Raw genomic sequence first — 22,013 nt, 5'->3', positions numbered from 1 at the left:
TTTAGGCACTTTTCTTTAGGTTCAGGGCATTTAGTTGTCTTTTAAAAATTGTTTCTATGTGTAATCAATATTAAGATTTTCAGCTTACCTATATTAGATAAGGACTGTTGAAATTAAGGTTCTTGGAGTAATTCTTATAGTTTAAGCAACTATCCTGTATTTTGTGCCACAAGTTACTTCAAGTATACATTTTTCTCTTGAACACAAAGATACCTACTTTCAGAAATGTATGTACGGCCTCTGCAATTATTTTCTTTTGCCAAGATCAGTGTAAAATATTATATTTTCACTTAAACACCATTGTTCCAGATGGCGTAAAGATGAAAAGCTCTCCAGGAATTTCTTGAAGGATGGTGGAACAGAAAGACTCAGAGCAGGACTTGACTTCTGTAGGAACTTGAGTGAGCTGCTCAATATTTCTGCATTCCAATTTCACTACATCAGACACAGTAGTCCAGAAACTTCTCAGGTCCAGTGGTGCTCAGAGATTAACAAGAAGCTCTATAAAATGTTCAGAAATCTCTTAGGCAAAGGTGAAATTTTTGTTTAAAATAAGGAACAAATTACTTCTGCTATGGAAGCAGTAAGAAAATTCAATACCAAACCACTGGGGTAAAGATGGACTTTTTAACAAATGGTGCTGGTATGGCAGAGTGGCCTTTTTCTGACAAGGGAGGGTTTTAAGCAGAGAAGTAATAAGATCTGATTTATTTTTGAACAAGACCACTGTCGCTGCTCTGGTGAGAAGAGTCTGAAGGCGGGGAAGGGTGAATGAATGCAGGGAAGGAGTTGGGAGGTGACCTCAACCATCCCGGACAGGAGTGGAGGTGAGGAAGAGGCGGGAAGGTTCTGCCAATGACTTGAAGGTTGACCCAAAAGATGTTAAGAGAAAGACGGCCAAGGAGGACTCCTACGTTTCTGTCCCGAGCAGTAGGGAAGGATGTAGTTGTCAAAAACAGAGATGAGAAAGATGATAGGAGAAGACTGTGAGAATAAGATTAGGGCCTCAGTTTCAGCCATGTGGGGTCAGATGTTGAAGTGGAATGTCAAGCAGGTGGTTGGCCGCAAGTCTGGAGTTGAAGGGAGGTCTGGCTGGAGATGGAATTTGGGAGTCATCAACGTATAGATGGTGGTATTTAAAACTTGACACTGGAGGGAGTCAGAATGGCTAGAAGAGATCCGAGGACTGACCACGGAGCCATCCAAAACGCAGAGGTCAGGAGAGCAGGAGGAAATGACCTGGGAGACCAAAGCCTTGGCCCTTCCTCTCGGCAGCCCCACTTGTACCCCAGGGAAAAAGCCTGAAGACAGTGAGGTCTTTTGTATGTACTTAAGACCAGAGTTACCTGGGAACAGAGCCTTTAAGGGGAAAGAGCACACATTCCCCCTTGTTTTTAAGAGTGATTTGGTATCTGAGCCAATTTGTTGACTTATTTTGAAAAATTCACCTCTTTGAAGGGACCAAGAGACTGATTTGGGGGAAGGTTGCTGGGGAGAGGGTTAGTAACTGACAGCCTAGAAGGCAAATCTGTAATTAGAGATGGGCTTCGGAAGCTCCCTGTAATATGATTTGTTCAAAATTTAAAATGGAATAAATTCTACACGTGCGTACCCACATATTCTTGGCATGTGCCTCTGAGCCAAATTTTTTTTAATAAGAAAAAAAAACGGCAGCAGCCTTAAGATTGACTTTAAAAACAAAGCTGTCTGTGAATCCAAAAGTTAAAAAATATGCTTTTCTCACTGACTATGAATCACCTCTGGGCCCCTGGCTATACGTAAGTGCTGTGACAGCAATGCAAGTCCCTCTTTCCGAGGACACGGCTCATCCCTATGGAGAATGTCCCCCATATTTATGAGTATTGTGCAAACAAAAGAGCAGTTGCTAAAACATGGATTTATTGGGGCATTATTGTCAAATACGATCAAAGACAAAATTCTCTGATAGCTTTGCCTGATCATCTGTAGTACTCGAGTTACAGAAATAGTACTTGTACAGAATGTATTCATGTGCAAAGTGGATCATTTATTTAGCACCAAAATAAAATTATAAAAACATCAGCTCCATCTTAAAACAGGCATTTAAAAAATATTTCTGACACTCTAAGTTTGCATCAAGACATCTGCACAATCCGGAGACCCAAATCCCACTGTAATTTCCAGCGACAAAGGCAATTTTCACTAGTTGTGGGAAGTTGGAAGGGGAGCCATGGTGTGGAGATAACTGCCCTTCAAAAAGTCCAGTGGGTCCCAGGGATGCTGTTTCCTACTCTGCCTGAGGTTTCCTCCTTGATCTCCAGGGAAAGAGTTTTGTGGTTGCTTAAACAGAGTCTCAGTAACTGGTCAGGAATCTGTTATATAATAATATTGCAAAACTTATTGAAGAGAAAAAAACCATGACCGAGGTCTCTTGCCCACTCACATCTGCCATGCTAAGCTTCTCAAACAGGGCTCTTCATAACCAGCAACGCTGAAGCCCTGATTTCAATGTAATAAGGGCTGGTTAACACCCTTTAACAACTACTTTGCGATTCCAAACGACTCCCTGACAGCTTTCCTAGGGAGAGCATGGAATAACTGTGCGGGGGCTCTAAAGATCCAGAGGCAAAAACAAGCTCAGTTTAACCATTTCCCGCCTAGGCTGACTGTAGAGTTATGTGAAGTCCAGTTCATGAAGCCCTCCTCACAGAAGAGGAAAGCAATGTCTTCTCTTTAGTAAAAGCCTTGCCACTCACTGGGCTTTCCCTTTTCCTTCCTTATTCTTGGCAACTGTTTTTTGAAACTGGGTAACTCCCCACAGGCAGGCGGCAGGAGATATTTACAAGTAGAGCCAGCATCCTGGGGGTACTGTCCTTTGCGCAACCATGAGGAAGATGAGGCAATTAAGCTCAAGAGGACATTTTGTGAACAGGCTAGGAAGGCCCATTTGTACCCGTCCTTTGGAGCTAGTGAAACTGGATATCTAAGGCTGTCCAAACTCCCAGGCACGAGGAATCCCAGTTCCAACTCTATTGCGATATAGGTATTCATGCTCCTTATTTATGAAGGACTTTGGTTTCTCCTTGGCTCTGGGTTCCTGGGCTAAGTAGGTCTGGTCTGTGGGTCAGCAGGTGGGATAGTCCTGGAAGGCTTACAGGGCCAGGGACATCCTCCAGCATGTTGTTTCCCCACCAGATGGCAGCACTCCCGACACTGCTGCAGGGAATAAGTCACAAGATGGGACATGATTCTGGCCCTATACAAGGTCAACTAGGCTCCTATCAAGGACACACAGAGGGATAAGTCTACAGAAAGCAATTCTGTGTTCTTCTGGCCTTCAGTCTTCCATGTCAGTGAATTTTCTCTTCGTGTAGTTCTGAACCAGGTTGGAAGCTGTGATCTGAGACGCCTGCCCCTTCTCCCAACACTGAAAGTCATTCAGTCCTTTCTGCCCTGTTTGAAACAAGCCTCTCTCCATCTCATCTAGCCTGGCTACCAGCGCCGAAGTGTCTTCGTTGTAAGCATTCTGGGAGGAGTCCATGATGCGGCGGAAACGTCCAACAAACGTCTGAAGAAGCGAGAGAGAGAAATCAGATACATTTTAATCCCTGAACATTTAAATGGCACGAAAGGCAAGAATCTGGTTGAGGACTTAGAAGGAGGTCTGCGTCTCCTCTGCCACCTGTAATCAAGTATCTTATTTCCAGGACTTCCTGTTGGTCCCAACTCTTAGCAAGCAAATATGAAGAGCGACAGACAAGCCATATTTACGTGTATATATAATCAGCAAACACAGTCTAATTGTAGGCCGACCCGGAATAACAAGAAACTGATTGTATAAATCATACACTCCCCGGGTAAGAGTAACATCTGGTGGCTGCCACGGCTGGCTCCTGAGACATGTGCAATGCCATAGGTTTTCACATCAATAACTTGCCTGCAGGAGAGACTGGGAGATGTCTGTGTTCTCTGGACTGTCAAAATGCAGGAGTTGGGAGCCGAACCCGTAGAAATGTGGCCCCATTTTGTGGAGGTCCACCACGTTGGCATCTGCACTGAACACGGTCCTCCAACCCTCCTGGTAGATCTTGGGAAGTTCCACAGAAAGGATCCGGCGCTTGTTGTCAAAAAGTCCTTTTGCCAGCCACAAGGGGAGTTCAAGCTTTGAGCCCTGTATCGCACAGATTGTAGGTTTTAAAAACAAGTAACATGGGGCTTCCCTGGTGGCGCAGTGGTTGAGAATCTGCCTGCCAATGCAGGGGACACAGGTTCGAGCTCTGGTCTGGGAAGATCCCACATGCCGCGGAGCAACTAGGCCTGTGAGCCACAATTGCTGAGCCTGCGCGTCTGGAGCGTGTGCTCCGCAACAAGAGAGGCCGCGATAGCGAGAGGCCGGCGCACCGCGATGAAGAGCGGCCCCCACTTGCCGCAACTAGAGAAAGCCCTCGCACAGAAACGAAGACTCAACGCAACCAAAAATAAAAATAAATAAATTTAAAAAAACCAAAACAAAAAAACAAAAAAACAAGTAACATAGTAGGAAATGTGTGTGACAAAAAGGAAATGCACATGGCCTGAGGGAATATCAATACCGCCTGTTCTCTTTAGGGGAATGACTGTCAAATACAGAAGATGTAGTTGTGACTTGAAGAAATGAACTGTGTGGGCTGAAGTTTTATGTCATGATGGAATGGAGAGAGAAAAAGGATTTATATACCAAAAACAAAGTCGAGAACAAAAATGTGGCACAAAGGGAAAGTTTTCTAACTAACATAAATAAAAACTGTCCAATTGCAGATACTTCAGAGGTATAGTAAACATTTCTACTTTCTTTGAAGATTCAACATCTATTCCACATATGCACTGACTGAGTACCTACTATGTGCCAAGCACCTCTCTGGGTGCTGGGGAATATAAAGAAAAATGGGGTCAGCCTGAGCTCAGGCTACAGCCCCTCCCCAGCCCACTACGCAGCTTTAAAGATGACAGAAAAGGTAAATGTCTCTATTTTTTAAAGCCTTAACAGAATTAGTAAATAGCTGAGGTGGCCACGATGCAAGCAGTTTCTGCAGTCCAAGCTGCAGAAACACTAAAATGAACATAGACAAGAATAGCACATGCAAGGGCCTGTTTTTACCTCAAAGGTCTGCAAAAAAGTAACATTTATACTCCTAAAAACAAGCAGTTAAAAATTTGCAGAAGCTACAAGTTGAAGCAATCAGCTCTATATAAAACAGCTAGAAATTTAGCTAGCATTTTAATATCCCAATGAGAATCTGAAAAACGTTCTCCATTAAGATCATATGGACTCCACTTTTTTTAAAAAAACACTTTATCCCTGTGCCTCATTTATTTTGTAATTAAGTTTGTACCTTTCAATCTCCCTCACCTATTTCACTCCTCCTGCTCCTCCCTCCCCTCTAACAACCATCTACTGGTTTGTTCTCTGTATCTGCGAGGCTGTTTCCATTTTGTTATGTTCGTTCACTTGTTTTGTTGTTTAGACTCCACATATAAGTAAAATCATACAGTATTTGTCTTTCTCTGAGTTTTTCTTAGAGGTTTTCTTTTTATATATACAAGACACATTAATCCGTTAAATTTGAGGACACAGTACAAAAAAAAACTTCAACTAACTCATCTGACAGTGCTGTTCTTACTCATGATGCCAGTTTTTGTTGGTGTTGTTTTGTTTCCTAATAATAAAGCAGGAGACTTAGGGCTGTTGGGCTGATATATATTTGGGGGTCCCCCCTCCCCACCTCACCCACACACCACCAGGGTGAACAGGAGGAGGAGAAGGGAGGGCAGGGCCCACAGCAAAGTTTCATAATCTTGAATGCAAGAAGTTAGAGAAACATCCAAAAGAAAAAGGCAAGCGTAACTGGGTTAAGGAGGCAACAAAGGCACAAACTGTCACAGAGGAGAATTGCTGTTAAAGGTGGGGGTGGCTTTGAGGGGTGGGTGAGCAGAGCTTTTGGTAAACCTCACAGGACTGGGGAGAAAAATATTTGGTTCAAAGCTGCCCAAGCAGCCAGGACATGAGGGGTCAAGATCCAAGAAAGAAGACAGAAAAGTAAAGTCCAATATTTGGCACTAAATATCAACAGTAATTAGGCACTGACTTTAAAATAAATAAAAAATCAAATGGAAATTCCAGAGCTGAAAAATGCAATAACTGACCTTAAGAACTCACTAGATTAAGTCAAATTTAACAGGTTTACCAGATATAACATAGACGAAGTGAGGATCATGAATTGGAAAAAAGATCAGTAGAAAATAACCAGACTAAATCATGGAGAGAAAATACAGAAAAGAGCCTAAGAGGCATATGGAATATGGTTAAAAAAAAAAAAAAAAGTCTAACATACATGTAATTTGAATCCCAGAAGGGGAGGAGGGATAGATTGAGGCAAAAGAAATATCTGGAGATAATGGCCACGAATTTTCCAAAATTAAAAGGAATATAAAATCACAGATTCAAGGAACATTATGAATACCAAGAAGAATAAATATTAATAAGACCTCAACGAGGCACATCTTACTCAAATTGCTGAAAGACAAAGACAGACAAAAGCAGCTGTTAGTGGAGGTGAGGAATATATTGCCTTTAAAGAAGAAACAATAAGAGTTAAAGCCGACTACAAAGTGCTGACAGAAAATAACTGCTTACTGAAATTCTATATAGAGTGAAAATATCCTTTAAAAGCAAAGGTGAGGGGCTTCCCTGGTGGCGCAGTGGTTGAGAGTCTGCCTGCTGATGCAGGGGACACGGGTTCGAGCCCTGGTCTGGGAAGATTCCACATGCCGCGGAGCAACTAGGCCCGTGCGCCACAACTACTGAGTCTGCGTGTCTGGAGCCTGTGCTCCGCAACAAGAGAGGCCGCGATAGTGAAGAGGCCCGCGCACCGCGATGAAGAGTGGCCCCCGCTTGCCGCAGCTGGAGAAAGCCCTCGCACAGAGGCGAAGACCCAACACAGCCAAAAATAAATATAAAAATAAAATAAATAAATAAAAGATTACTATATTAAAAAAAAAAAGCAAAGGGGAAATAAAGGCATTTCCAGACAGAAAGTGTGCACTAAAAAGTTAACACAGCAGCCTGAGACTGCTCTCCTTAGAAAGGCCTGCTTGTAAAGATGACCCTTGGTTGGTATCTGGGAATTTGCGTTTCAGGAGAGTTCCCACCATTCCTGGAACTGCGAAGAGTGCCTCAATGCGCCTACACTGTTTGTACAAACAATGTGGCTTATGCTGAACACCTGCTTTCCTTCTTGGAGTCTGGAATCTTTGTATGCGCTAGGTAGAGAGTGCCTATGTAAACTGCCCCCAGTAAAAACTTGGGTACTGAGTCTCTAATGAGCTTCCCTGGTAGCCAGTATTTCACACATGTTGTCACAGTTCATTATTGGAATTAAGTGTGTCCTGCATGACTCCACTGGGACCGGACTCTTGGAAACTTGTGTCTAGTTTCCTGCAAACTTCATCTCATGAACCCTTTCCCTTTGCTGATTTTGCTCTTATCCTTTTACTGTATTAAAATTTAAACATAAGCATGACTATCTGATGAGTCCTGTGGGTCCTCTTAGTGAATCATCGAACCCGGCGTTGGTCTTTAGGACCCCTTGTACAGACAGAAATGGAGAATCTATCACTAGAAGACCCAGAGTAAAGAAATCAAGAAGGGAGAATGAAAATGACCCCAGCAAGAAATATGGAAATGTAGGAAGGAAAAAAAAAGAGTAATAGAAAGAGTAAATAAGTGTGTAAATATAAAAATAACAATAAATGACAATAATGTTTTATAGGATTTAAAACGAGTCAAATTAAAATACATGACAACAATAACATAAAAGAAAGGAGGGAGAAAATGGAGTTAAAATGTTCTTAGATTCTAGCATGATTGTGAAGTGGTGAAAGTAGTAATTCATATAACATTCTTGGTAGTCAAAAATGATTGTGTAATATTTAAGGTAGCCACTAAAATAACAGAAAAATAAATAATAAAAAGGAAAATGGATAACAAAAATTTGATTAATACACAAGAAGTCAAAAAAGAAAAAGGAAACTAAAACAGATGGAACACAAAGAAAATAGTAGGAAGGTAAAAATAAACACAAATAAATCAATAATTAAATAAATGTAAATACATTAAATATACCAATTAAAAAATTGTCAAACCAAACAAAAAAACCCCAACTATATGCCACTTAAAAGAGTCATACCGTAAATATAAATATAAAGACATATAAAGGTTGAAAATAGAAGGATGGAAAAAAGTTATGCAAACAGTAATCAAAAGAAAGACGCATTACTAGAGATAAAGAGGGACATGTGACAATAATAAAAAGGTCATTAAACCCACAAGAAGAATACAAATACTATCTAAATTAACAGAATTAAAAAGAGCAACTGACAAACCTATAATCATTGTGGGAGATACTAACATATCTATTTAGATAAATGAGAAATAGCAAACACAAAAAAATCTGTAAGAATATAGACGATCTCAACAAAACAAATAACAAACTTGACCTAATTTACAGATATAAATTATGTATTGCAGACCATGACTTCACAATATAGAGCTTTTCAAGCATATATAGAAGGGTTAAATTGATTTAATGCTGGGGTTTAAAGCAAGCGTTAACTTCCAAAAAACTGAAATCATTCAGACTGTGTTCTCTGCCACTGTGGAACTAAGCCAGAAATCAAAACCCAAAAGTGTACATAGTAAAATCCCCAAATGTTTGGACCTAAGCACCGGTCTTATAAATAATCCATGAGTCAAAGAAGAATTCACAATGGAAATCAGAAAATCAAATTAAAACTTGTGAAATCTAGTTAAAGCTAGAGGAAATGCACAGCTAAAAATGTAAAAAGGAAAGTTGAAAAATCAATGACCTAGGTACCCATCTCAAAATGTGACTGGGTGGAAGAGAACAAAGAAAATCAAGTCTGAAGAAAGTAGAAGGAAAGAACCAGTTAAGATAAGAATTTAACGACCTAAAAAAAAAAGTACAAATGAGAAAGTTGACAGAGCCATTACTTAGTTCTTTGAAAAGACTAACACAAGTGATAAACTCCTAGTAAGACTAATTAAGAAAGAGATCATAATTTCTTGATATCAAGAATAAAAATCAGGGGACTTCCCTGGTGGCACAGTGGTTAAGAATCCGCCTGCCAATGCAGGGGACACGGGGTCGAGTCCTGGTCCGGTAAGATCCCACATGCCGTGAAGCAACTAAGCCCGTGCACCACAACTACTGAGCCTGCACACCACAGCTACTGAACCCTGCGCACCTAGAGCCTGCGCTCCTCAACAAGAGAAGCCACCGCAATAAGAAGCTCATGCACTGCAATGAGGAGTAGCCTCCACTCACCACAACTAGAGAAAGCTGGCGCGCAGCAACAAAGACCCAACACAGCCAAAATAAATAAATAAATTTACTTAAAAAAAAATAAAAGAATAAAAATCAGGACACAGCTATAATTGTAAAGAGGTTTAAAAGATAGTAAAAGGATATTTGAACAACATTATAACACTATATTTGAAAATTTAGATGAAATAGTCAAATTCCTAGGGGAAAAAAACAAGGTACCAAGAGTAAAACAAGAAAAGAAAATCTGATAGTCCTGTGTCTATGAATGAAATTAAATGTCATTAAAGACCTTCCTACACAAATCTCCCATGCAGAAGAATCCCAAATAATTTATGCAGACACTGTGCCCCCAAAGAAGTGGAGCACACCTCACCGCTCCGTAAGTATGGCTGCACATAGTGACTTCCTTCCAGAGAGAACAGTTTGGAAAGGTGGAAAAAAAGAGTAACTTTACAGAGAAAAATCCTGACAAACCCCACCTCGATCAAGTGATCAAGGTATCTATCAACATGATAAGTCATGCTGATGGCATGTACCCTTGATACGATGTGGTAAAAACGGCACTTTTACCTCTGTGGTCTTCCTCCTCAAAACACAGTCTAATCATAAGAAAACCATCAGACAAATCCCAAATGAGGAACATTCTCAACAAAGTACCTGGCCAGCACTCCACAAAATTCATGGTCATTAAAAACAAGGAAAGTCTGATGAACTGTCAAAGCCAAGAGGAGCCTAAGGACACATGATTACTCAATGCAATTTGGTGTCCTGGGTGGGATCCTGGAACAGAAAAAGGACATTAAGTAAAAACGAAGGAAATATGAATAAAATATGGACGATACCTCTGTATATCACTGTGTAAGAGAACTAAATCCTTAACTACTATAATGGAAAGTCAATAAATAATGTCTAAATTTGTTTTTAAATCAAGATAAATTTAAGAACATTATTTAGAAATACGGAGGTGAATTTTGAAGAAACTATGAAAAAGTAGACAGACCATGTGGAAATGGAAAGGGGCATGAGGGAAGCAAGGCAGGGCCTGCTACTTTTTGTTATAAATCTTTCGGTACCATTTGAGTTTTTAAACTCTGCATATGCCTTACTTTGATAAAAATTAACTCAAAACAGACCAAACAAAAGCACCCTTCTAAACAAAACTTAGGTTAAATAGGAAATCAAAAATAACCATTACAAGCCATGTTCCTGGGACAAACTCGAATTTGAAGTCCTGCAGTCCTAGGTTCGAATCCCAGCTCACCACTTACAATGAGACCCTGGCCCAAACTTTCTGGGCTTCAATTTCCTTATATGTAACAACACCTAACTATAGGGTTGTTGAAGGACTAAAGGGGTAATAGATGGAAAAGGATACTCCCCCCCCATCCCATCCGTGCCGGCACTAAAGCCCTCAGGAAATGGTTGCTGATACCGTCTTCATTACGCAGGAATGAATCTAGCAATTTGCGGTTCCCAGACATCATCTACTCTATACAACCCAAAACTGTTGTGTTCTAAGGCAAAAGTGATCAGAACCCTGGTCCTCAAGTATTCCGTAGGCGCCAATCCTTAAGCATCAACACACGTAGGGGTGAAAACACACTGCTGAATATGGATAGTTTCAAAAATGAAATCCGTGTTGCACGGAGCCTGACGACCCAGTATAAATTTAGTTTCCGTAGGGGTGGCGAAGGCTAGGTCGGCGGGGGACCAGCGGACAAGACTCCTTCACGCACGGCCTTGCCTCCCCATAAAACTACAGATCCCAGAGGGCAGCGCGCCCGGCCACGCGGCGCCCCAAGCCCGCAAGGCCTATCGGGAGTTATAGTCTTTCCGGGCCGGATCGCTTACCTGAGGGATCGCGTTGTCAGTCTCGGCCCCTCCGCTCCGGTCTAGGAAGAAAGTGCCGAGGCGCGGCATAGGGATCTCTGTGCGCACCGGGAGCTTCTCGTGGGACATCAGGATGTCGTCCAAGGAAAGAAAGTTCTCCTCAGGCCCCAGCGCACCCGACTCCACCCGGAAATAAGCCTCGGACATCGCGGCGGCTTGAGCTTCTCCGTTTCCACTCTTGTGCTTCGGGAGAGTCAGGGATGTAAAAGAAAGAGGAGGCGGCTGAGGCTGGTCAGGATTGTGAGGGTTGAGGATGTCGCTGCGGCCACCAGCCTGGATTCAAACGCTTTTACCGCGCCCGGGGACGGGCCAGGCAGGAGCAGTCGATCCAGGCGGGTCTGCCCAGGCAGAAGCAATCGACAAAGTCTGCGGATTTGGTTCAGCGCTACCCAGGGGAGGGGGAGCAGTAGGTGGATCCGCCCGAAGATTTTGTGCAGCTCTGTAGCCCAGTGTGAGAGCTTTAAAAAGCAGCTGGAAATGCCTTTGAAACTGCAAGATGCATTTGCTCTGGATTGTCTTTATGTGGTCCTTTAAACGTTTATATGAAATTGAAAACACTTTGCAACACGTTTGGGGGCTTAAAAAAAGATATCATTGCGCCCTCTCTCCCAGGCTTGACCCGTTCTAACCTGTTTACTACAGTTTGTCAATCTCTGTGAATATCTGTTAATCTTGGTACTTGAAAGAAACATTCAAAACAAAACAAAACTCTCGCACTAGCTCCAGATACTTATTATGGACTATTTGTAGTATTCTGGAGGAGGTGTAGAGTGGCAGGAAGGGTGGAGCACGAGCACACATGGCTTGCAAAGGTCCTGAGTCTACTTCAGGGCCTCCCAGTTCACCTTAACATCAAGTGGCAATCTCCTTTTGTGGCTTTTATTTTAAATCCTTAAAAGAGGAAATCTGATCGGCCCCGTTCATCTCTTTGAGGCAGGCACATTGGTCATAGGTGGCCAGCCACTCTGTAGATTGGGTGCCTGTGTCAGTGCCACAGGGACAGGGAAGGGGTCATGTTACAGGTACCAGACTTGGGGGCTCAGGGGCATGGGTGGTGGCAGAGTGTTGAGAGGCACTACAGAACTTATTTCATGAAGAAGGACATTTTCTGGGGCGACTAGAGCTGTGAGCAGAGGGTTCCTAGGAAAGGAATGTGTGTTAACCATGTTTTTTATTTTGTGTATTTTATGATGCTTTGACATCTTGGGGCCTTGCAGCCCCGGGGGAACTGTTCCTCCCAGGGTGAGCTAATTCCTAGAGTAACAAACAACTTGCTTATGAACCTGCCTGCCATGTACAAAGCAACTGATCCAAAGCCCGTATCCCAATCACTTCCTTTATCTAACTCCCACATACCAAGCCAATATTTCCCCTGCCCTAAATCACCCCAGGGCCAAGAACTGGACAACTAAGAGACCAACCTTATTCAAACTATCCAATCCTAAGTCTGTTCAGACTTGCCTACTCTGCCTCACCCATTTCTTCCCACAGAAACCACAGTAAAGGTTCTGGGCCATATTCTCCCCTTGCTCCTTGTGCCTCCTGACTGACCCTGGTACTTCCCTGTGTGGCCCTGCATGGCATGATGTGCCCCCTTCCCTTGGGAACTGTGAGCAATAAAGCTTCTTTCAGTGGCACTGACCACTCTGTGTCATCACTCAGTGACCAATATAAGTTAAATCCTGTGCATCGTCAAAACCAGAAGCAGTGGGGGAGTGGGCCACGTTATGGAAAGCCTTGGGTGCTATTCTAGGGAGTTAGACTATTCCATAGGAAATGGGAGAAAAAGTGTAAGGTTCTTGAGCAAGTAGTAACACATATCTGAGCTTTAAGAAGAGAATTCTGGCAGTGGGGTGAAGAAGGGAGAGATTAGATGCAGGGAAGTCGGTCTGGAAGCTGTTCCGTGGGCAGTACCTGGCAAGCAGTCGGATATAGGAAGGAAAGGACAGAGCGGGTCAGAGATGACTCAGGTTTTTAACTTGGTTGGCTAGGGGGATGGAGGTGTCACTAATTGCTGTACAGAGCACAGGAATATGGGCGGTTTGAGGCAAAATACATGTTCGATTTGGCACTCATGGAGTCCAGGAGCCGCTGAACAGGCAGGTGTGCCGCCCAGTGGAGAAACCAGCCCTGAACTTTCAGTTACCTATTTTGTGGTAGTTACATGAGAGTCTTTTTCTTTATCTTTTTTTTTTTTTTTCCCTGCAATGCTCGACTTGCGGGATCTTAGTTCCCCGACCAGGAACTGAACCCTCACCCTCGTAGTGAAAGCACAGAGTCCTAAGCATTGGACCGCCAGGGTTATCTATTTGTGGTAGTTACATGAGAGTCCTTTTCTTTATCATATTTTAAATGTTCAGTTTGCTACACAATCCAATACAAAAATAAACATAATTCATATCCAAAACTTACGATTTCTAGGATGAATGGATGTAGGGTACTGGATATAGTTTGGGATAAAAATATAAGTTAATTTGTCTAATTGAAGGCAATACAGGTTATTTGCTGACAAAGAGAGTAAGCTATTTTTTATGTTGAGACTGTTGAGGTGGATGCTTAATGATCTATCAGTGCCAAAGAAAGGCATTATTTTTGTACAGAGACTAGAATATTGGCTCTAAACTCAAATACCACAGTTATTTTGATACTAAGGTAACAATCCAGTGTTTAAGATGAAATCAGAGTACCTTGGTTTTCTTATTTAACGTCCTGGCTTATCCATGAAACTATTATTCATTTCTTGTATGTTTTTTCTCTATTTAGTCTGTTTTCTCCTTGAACTAGTAAGTGAATAAGCCAGAAAAAGTGAAATGAGTGAACGTTTGAGCTTATGATGCTAAACAATTACATTAATTCATTGACAAAAGGGGCACATAGTTTATCAAGTATAGATTTGTTTATAGCCTAAAGAGCCAGCAATGCTTTTTTTTTAAGAAAGCTTGTGTCCCTTAGTCCCCAGCCAACCAATCTACATACCAGAATTACACTGAACAGAATTTCAGTATATTTATAATATTCAGAGTATATTCAATATATTTACAATATATGGAATTTCTGTCTTCTGAAAGGTATCTGCTGGATCCCTGAAAAACAGAGTAATTTTCCCACTGTAATCATTTCAAGATTGCAGAATTGTAGAACTGTGTAGCATATACAGACTTTAGATAAAGCAAAACTACAAGCAGCATTAAATCTGTGTTTTTTTGAATACCAGTGCTTTCTAAATTTCTTCCATTGAGTGGGGAGGCTGTGATGCAAGTGACAGAAATCCAAATCCAGGGGTGGGGGCAGCGGAAGACCTACTGGGGGGCGGGGTAAGGAAAGAAACAAAGACATATATTGGACACCATCCTTCCAGTTGCTTGCTTAGCCAGAAGTTTTAGGATGTTCCTTGATTCCTCTTCCCTTACACCCTTAACTGGTCCATCAGCAAATGTTGGCTCTGCCTTCATAATATTTCCAGAATCTGACCATTGCTCATCACTCTGGTCCAGGCCACCATCATCCCTTGCCTGGATTTTTCAGTAGCTTCCTATTTAGTCTTGCTTCTGCCTATGACGTCCTTATTTATTATTATTATTTAAACATCTTTATTGGAGTATAATTGCTTTACAATGGTGTGTTAGTTTCTGCTTTATAACAAGTGAATCAGTTATACATATACATATGTTCCCATATCTCTTCCCTCTTGCATCTCCCTCCCTCCCACCCTCCCCATCCCACCCCTCTAGGTGTTCACAAAGCACCGAGCTGATCTCCCTGTGCTATGCGGCTGCTTCCCACTAGCTATCTATTTTACATTTGGTAGTGTATATATGTCCATGCCACTCTCTCACCCTGTCACATCTTACCCCTCCCACTCCCCATATCCTCAAGTCCATTCTCTAGTAGTTCTGTGTCTTTATTCCCGTCTTACCCTTAGGTTCTTCATGACCTTTTTTTTTTTCTTAGATTCCATATATATGTGTTAGCATACTGTATTTGTTTTTCTCTTTCTGACTTACTTCACTCTGTATGACAGACTCTAACTCCATCCACCTCACTACAAATACCTCCATTTCATTTCTTTTTATGGCTGAGTAATATTCCATTGTATACATGTGCCACATCTTCTTTATCCATTCATCTGTCGATGGACACTTAGGTTGCTTCCATGTCCTAGCTATTGTAAATAGAGCTGCAATGAACATTGTGGTACATGACTCTTTCTGAATTATGGTTTTCTCAGGGTATATGCCCAGTAGTGGGATTGCTGGGTCATATGGTAGTTCTATTTTTAGTTTTTTAAGGAACCTCCATACTGTTCTCCATAGTGGCTGTATCAATTTACATTCCCACCAACAGTGCAGGAGTGTTCCCTTTTCTCCACACCCTCTCCAGCATTTATTGTTTCTAGATTTTTTGATGATGGCCATTCTGACCGGTGTGAGATGATACCTCATTGTAGTTTTGATTTGCATTTCTCTAATGATTAATGATGTTGAGCATTCTTTCATGTGTCTGTTGGCCATCTGTATATCTTATTTGGAGAAATGTCTATTTAGGTCTTCTGCCCATTTTTGGATTGGGTGGTTTGTTTTTTTGTTATTGAGCTGCATGAGCTGCTTGTAAATCTTGGAGATTAATCCTTTGTCAGTTGCTTCATTTGCAAATATTTTCTCCCATTCTGAGGGTTGTCTTTTGGTCTTGTTTATGGTTTCCTTTGCTGTGCAAAAGCTTTTAAGTTTCATTAGGTCCCATTTGTTTATTTTTGTTTTGATATCCATTTCTCTAGGAGCTGGGTCAAAAAGGATCTTGCTGTGATTTATGTCATAGAGTGTTCTGCCTATGTTTTCCTCTAAGAGTTTGATAGTGTATGACGTCCTTATTGTTCCTTGAAAACCCCGGGCACACTCATTCCTCAGGGCTTGGCACTGTCTGTTCCTGCTCCCTAGATTGCCTTTCTCTTGGATTTCCACATGGCTGGTCCTGTTTAGTGTTTCCTCCAAAGTCACCTTGAGTAAATGAAGCTTTCTCAATGAGACCTTCCCTAGCCCCTCTATCTACAGTTTTAACTCTCCCCCACTGGCACCAAGTATGCCCTCCCCTTTTTCCCTCAGCCCTGACCATTCTCTAATGTCCTATGTATTTTACTTATTTATCTTGCTGATTGTCACCCCTACTGGAACATTAGCTCCGTGAGGGCAGGGATTCTTTTTGGTGTATCTTTCACTGCTGTATCCCCACTGCTTAGTGCATGGTAGCACTTCATAAATATTTATTGAATGAATTTGTGGTTCTTTATTTATAGTAATTATATTATTTTCCTTTAAAATGTGAAGTAAAAACAATGAATCAGTTTTAAGTAAATAATAGTACAAATGATGTACAGATATTACAACAGGCACAAAGGGTAACAGTGAAACATTGAAAACACTGGATTTAAGTGATTAAAAATACTTTGCCAAGGTACAGGTTCAGTCACATCTAACTTTCTACATCCATAAGCTCCAGTCAATAATAATGCCGTGATGAAAGCTCATTGACTGGACCCTGCTTAGTTAAATTTGTTAAAAGTTTGGTGCAACAGTATTGAATCTGACTTTTATACCAACTGTGAAAATGGAATGCTTAAGAGTCGACAAGATTTAAAATGGCTTAGTCTCCTACCTATGAAACATTTCCAGCAGCCATTTATACTCAATTGCTGTGTTACTTCTGGGATCTGACAGGCCTGGGTAGAGTCCAACTTCCAACACTTCAGGTGGCTCTGAGACCTCGGGTGAGTTATTGATTGGAAGCTTCTTCTCCTTTCTTTTTTTAAATTTGTTTTTGGCTACGTTGGGTCTTCGTTGCTGCGTGTGGGCTTTCTCTAGTTGCAGCGAGCGGGGGCTACTCTTCGTTGTGGTGCGTGGGCTTCTCATTGCGGTGGCTTCTCTTATTGCAGAGCACCGGCTCTAGGCGCGCAGGCTTCAGTAGTTGTGGCACACAGGCTCAGCAGTTGTGGCTCACGGGCTTCAGAGCACAGTCTCAGTAGCTGTGGCGCACGGGCTTAGTTGCTCCACGGCATGCGGGATCTTCCCAGACCAGGGCTTGAACCCGTGTCCCCTGCATTGGCAGGCGGATTCTTAACCACTGCGCCACCAGGGAAGTCCCAGGAAGCTTATTTTCTGCAACTGTAAAATGGGGATTATATGATAGTAGCTCAAGAGTTTTGGTGGAAGTGGAATGAATGAACCAGTCTACGCAGAGCGCTTAGCTCAGGGCCTGGCCTATAGTAAGGGCTCAATGAACATCCTCAGTATCATCATTATTCATACGCATTTGTTCACTGCTGTATCCTCAGCGTTCCAAATGATACTTGGCACGTAGCAAGCACTCAATAAACATTTGTTAAATAACTATCGTCATTCATTACTGTCATCATTGATAAAGGCTTGGCTACACTTGCCCGCCCCCCCCCCATTCAAGTTTCTAAATATACTCGAAGATGATAAATGATTATTCTTCAACTTTTCCCTGCAAACATTGTTAGAATTTATCTCTTATGAGTTCAAACTCTTAAAATTTTTTAATTTTGAAATTACAGTACTATGTTTGAAACCTTATTATGTAAGGTTAATGGATTTAAATCACTGGAGTTCATTTTTACATAATTTAAATGTTCTTTTGGTTGAGCTATTTCTTGAGCACTGCTTCAAAACGCCTTCAATGAGATCAAAATAAACTGATGGGCATTGCAACCTCATGTGTGGGTAGTGCCAATTTTAGATTCTTCCCACAGTCTTCAGCAGAAATTGTAAATCCATCTTATATATTCAGAGACTTTGTGTGTCACCCTCATAACTTGGCAAAGGAGCAGATATCGCATCAGCATAACAGAGGTAACTCATTTAATCCAACTTTTCTTTTTCTGTGTTCCCAGCCCATAAAAATACCCTTTCCTCCCATTCTTATATTTTTATCTTTTTCTGGTAATTTATTATATAATTGAATCCATGGTCTGAGAGCCAGAGTTTTTCTCAGTCCAAAGGAAGTGGAGTGGCAAGTAAATCCATTAGTTTGAGGAGAATATGGGGGAAGAACAAGCTGTCGCTTATTTATCAAGTTATTCAGATGGATCTGGCCGTCCAGGGGTTAAGACTCCGTGCTTCCACTGCAGGGGGCACGGGTTCAATCCCTGGTCAGGGAACTAAGATCCCACATGCCACATGCTACATGGTGTGGCCAAAAAAAAAAAGAGATGTTCAGACACCTATTAGACACCCTGGGGCTGCTGATGTGAATGTGTAGAACAATATGACGTGTTCTGGGCTATTGAGGAGATTGGTGCCCAGTGAAGGAAATAGTAACATGAGGTGATAAAAGCTATGACAGAGCCATGTCCAAAATGTTGTGGAAGTTCAGAAGGAGTGGGGAATTCTGACCTGGACAGCAGAGGGGTTTACAAAGTCTTTACAGAGGAAGGGGCATCAGAATGGTGCCTTCGAGAGTGAGTAGGACTTTTCCAGCAGGCCCACGAATGGGAGGAGGGGTCATCCCAGCCCCAAGGATCAACTTCAAGCAAAGATGTGGGATCATGGAAGTTCAGAACCAAACTTCTTGCCTTTCACACCAGTCCCTCCTTTTGCCTTGCATCTGCTGGTTAATGGCTTCTCCATCTGCCTGATTACCTGTATCTTCATATGGCAAGTAACAGGAGAATCCAACTCAAACCAGCTTAAGTGACAAGGGATTCTAGACTCCAAAACTTGAGTCCAAGGCTTCATGGTTGGTTAGTGCAACAGCCACCCAAGGCTGTCACTAGGAATGTAATCTTTGCTTTGCTCTGCACATAGTCATGTCCAGTTATGGCTCATTCCCCTGGGGGTCACAAGATGTTTGCCAATTAAGTCAGGTCTACAAGCATCTTTATTCTTGTCCAAACAAGGAGATCATTCGGTCCCAATAGAGAGTTCTAACGTTCATGCTCACTGACAGGTTTAGATCACATGCTCACTTCTGCACCCAAAGCTAGAGCCAGAGCAATGGAATGAGCTAATTAGTGTAAGTCACTCAAGGCCCACCTTGAAAGCTGGGATGGGGTCAGTTTCCCTAAAGCACATGGGCTGCACAACAGGGGAGATTGGAAGCCAATTCCTGCGTGACAACCTAGGTGCTTTTAGGAAAGCAGAAGCTGGGTAGAAAACAAATAAATGTCTACTGCAATCACTATCCAATTCAGGACCCTGGGAAGAATTCAATATTACTTCCTCTCTCACCTCCCCATATCCAACCTTTCAATAGATTCTGCTAATTCTACCTTTTTTTCATTCTTTTGTCCATAAAATTGCCTTTGTTCAAGCCCTCATCACTTCTCACCTGTACTCTCAAAATGCCTCCTGACCGGTTTTTCTCTGCCTCTGCTCTCTCCTTCTTCCAAAGTTCCCTTGCACTATTCCCATAGTGACCTTTCTGCCCCAAAGATCTGATCTTATTACTACCTGGCTTACAACCCAAATGGCTCCCCATGGGTTACAGAATAAATTCTAAACTCCTCGGTAAGTCATACATGTTTTCCGTGATCTGTGTATTAGTTTGCTAAGGCCACCATAACAAAATACTGCAGACTGGGTGACTTAAACAACAGAAAAGTTCTCACAGTTCTGGAGGCTGAAAGTCCAAGATCAAGGTGTCGGCAGGGTTTGTTTCTCCTGAGGCCTCTCTCCTTGGTTGCAGATGGCGCCTTCTTGCTGTGTTGTCACATGGCCTTTCCTCTGTGCGTGCACATCTCTGGTATTTCTTTCTTATAAGGACACCAGTCATATTGGAGTAGGGTCTCACCCTTATGAACTCATTTTTACCTTAATTACCTTTTTAAAGGCGCTAATTCCAAATATAGTCTTGTTGGAGGTTAGGGTTTCAATATATGAATTAGGGGGAGGGGCACAATCCAGTCTGTAATAATCTGGTTTCTATCTTCAGCCTCTGATAATTACTCATTGTTACCCAACAATACGGTTTCCCAAGAGCAAAGATTAGCTAGAGATGTCTGATTGAACACAACCACACACACACCGCCCTTCCCACTTCCTGCCTCACATGTCCTGAAACGACACCTTCTGTCTCTTTGTAGGTATTTTTGTCTATACATGAAACTCATAAAAACACAGGAAAGCAATAAAGAGTGCCACCAGAAGAGCAGATTATTCATGAATTCCTGTAAGATAGAAAGCAGATGGGATCAGATTGACAGAAAAACTGGAGCAAAGAAAAACACAGTTTAAACATGGATAGAAAAAAAAAAAAACCTACTACCTAGGAAACTAGAACAGTTTGGGGATATTCTAAGCTCAGTCAACAGACACCTAGAGCAGGAGGAGGTGCTGGGGCAAGAGATGGGATATCTGTATACATGAGAGCCAGGTCAGGGCTTGCTTCCACAGCACAGAGTAAAACTGGAAGAATGTCAGAAAAATTAGCATGGCCCCTGGCTCAAGGATGATGTGAACTTGTGAAGCATTCCATATTTTTGATAGTATCACCCCACAGATTACATGCTAATCACAAAGAAGAAAATGTACTTTTACAATGCAAGGATCTGATGGTCACCACCCAAAAGAAGTGATCCAACCTAACATATCAATGATGGGAAAACTTGATATTATGTGTCTATAGATGTCAGGCAGTATAATGTATGCTGAATCACCTATGAAGAATTCTTGCCAAAATAGTTAACCTGATTCCAGTCAAGCCTCTTGACTCAACTCTACAAGAAATGTGGGAGTGAGTGAGGGGGGTTTAAGAAAACGTTAAACGACACCAAGAAGAAACAAGTAGAAGAAATCAGAACGTGGAGCCTCCTAAGAGGGCCCCTAGTAAAATACTGTCTCAGGGAATCTGGTGTGTTGATTGTAAGACAGAAGTTCCTGACCTCAGAACGGCTTAAGATGATGCTTCATAACCCTCTCGGGTATACAGAAATCTCTCTAAGAATCAAGGGCCTGCCTCATTGCTCCTCTCAGCTAGACAGTAATGCTTCTAAGACTTCTAAGGGAGTGGTCTGATAGCAGCTTCACAGGGAACTCAAGATAAAAAAAAAAGACATCTCTCAAGATAAAAAAAAAGACATCAGCCTGATCCTGATGTCATAATGGGATGAGACTTTGGAGGACTCTTGGAAATGGTGTGTGTATTTTGCATGTGAGAGAAAGGCGAATGCAGACGGTCTTCAACTTGTGATGGTTCTACTTACAACTCTTCAACTTCACAATGGTGCAAAAGTGATAAGCATTCAATAGAAACCACACTTCAAATTTCAAATTTTGATCTTCTCCTGGGCTGGTGGTATGTGGTACAATACTCCCTCGTGATGCTGGCCAGTGGCAGCAAGCCCGCAGCTCTTGGTCAGCCAGGTGATCATGAGGGTAAACAATCAATACACTTACAAACACCCTGTACCCAGACAACCACTCTGTTTTTCACTTTCAGTACAGTATTCAATAAATTACATGAGACATTCAACACTTTGTTATAAAATAGGCTTTGTGTTAGATCATTTTGTCCAGCTGTAGGCTAATGTAAGTGTCCTGAGCATGTTTAAGGCAGGCAAGGGGAAGCTATGATGTTGGGTAGGTTAGGTGTATTTCATGCATTTTAAACTTGTGATATTTTCACTTTATGTTGGTTTATCAGGATGTACCCTCATCATCAATTGAGGAAGATCTGTAATTTGTGGCCAGAAGGCAGACCATGGCAGTTTTTAAAACATAGCTTCAAATTCTCTGAAACTGGGTGGGCTTT

The 22,013-nt window shown here is 42.0% G+C and overlaps 1 protein-coding gene across 2 annotated transcripts; it reads right to left on the bottom strand.

Moving 5' to 3' along the window:
• Window positions 1–1,878: 1,878 nt before the first annotated feature.
• Window positions 1,879–14,814, bottom strand: GINS3 (GINS complex subunit 3). 2 transcript variants are annotated; one of them, XM_082439525.1, is made up of 3 exons: window positions 11,214–14,814; window positions 3,917–4,150; window positions 1,879–3,547 (listed from the first exon to the last, which is right to left on the bottom strand). In XM_082439525.1, exons 1-3 carry the CDS (start codon window positions 11,397–11,399, stop codon window positions 3,317–3,319), a joined length of 651 nt encoding a protein of 216 aa, XP_082295651.1. In that variant the 5' UTR covers window positions 11,400–14,814; the 3' UTR covers window positions 1,879–3,316. The 2 variants fall into 2 exon arrangements, with proteins under 2 accessions (XP_082295651.1, XP_082295652.1); XM_082439526.1 differs by lacking the exon at window positions 3,917–4,150.
• Window positions 14,815–22,013: the final 7,199 nt, after the last annotated feature.

The sequence above is a fragment of the Balaenoptera physalus genome (assembly GCF_965194825.1).
Source record: "Balaenoptera physalus genome assembly, chromosome: 19".
Lineage (NCBI taxonomy): Eukaryota > Metazoa > Chordata > Mammalia > Artiodactyla > Balaenopteridae > Balaenoptera > Balaenoptera physalus.
This window is presented reverse-complemented; position numbering and strand designations above follow the sequence as displayed.

Coding starts and splice junctions, on each gene's coding strand:
- GINS3 (XM_082439525.1), bottom strand. CDS start 11,399: ATGTCCGAGGCTTATTTCCGGGTGGAGTCGGGTGCGCTGGGGCCTGAG. Junction 4,151..11,213: donor CTGACAACGCGATCCCTCAG/GTAAGCGATCCG, acceptor TGTGCGATACAG/GGCTCAAAGCTTGAACTCCC. Junction 3,548..3,916: donor TCTCCCAGTCTCTCCTGCAG/GCAAGTTATTGA, acceptor TCGCTTCTTCAG/ACGTTTGTTGGACGTTTCCG.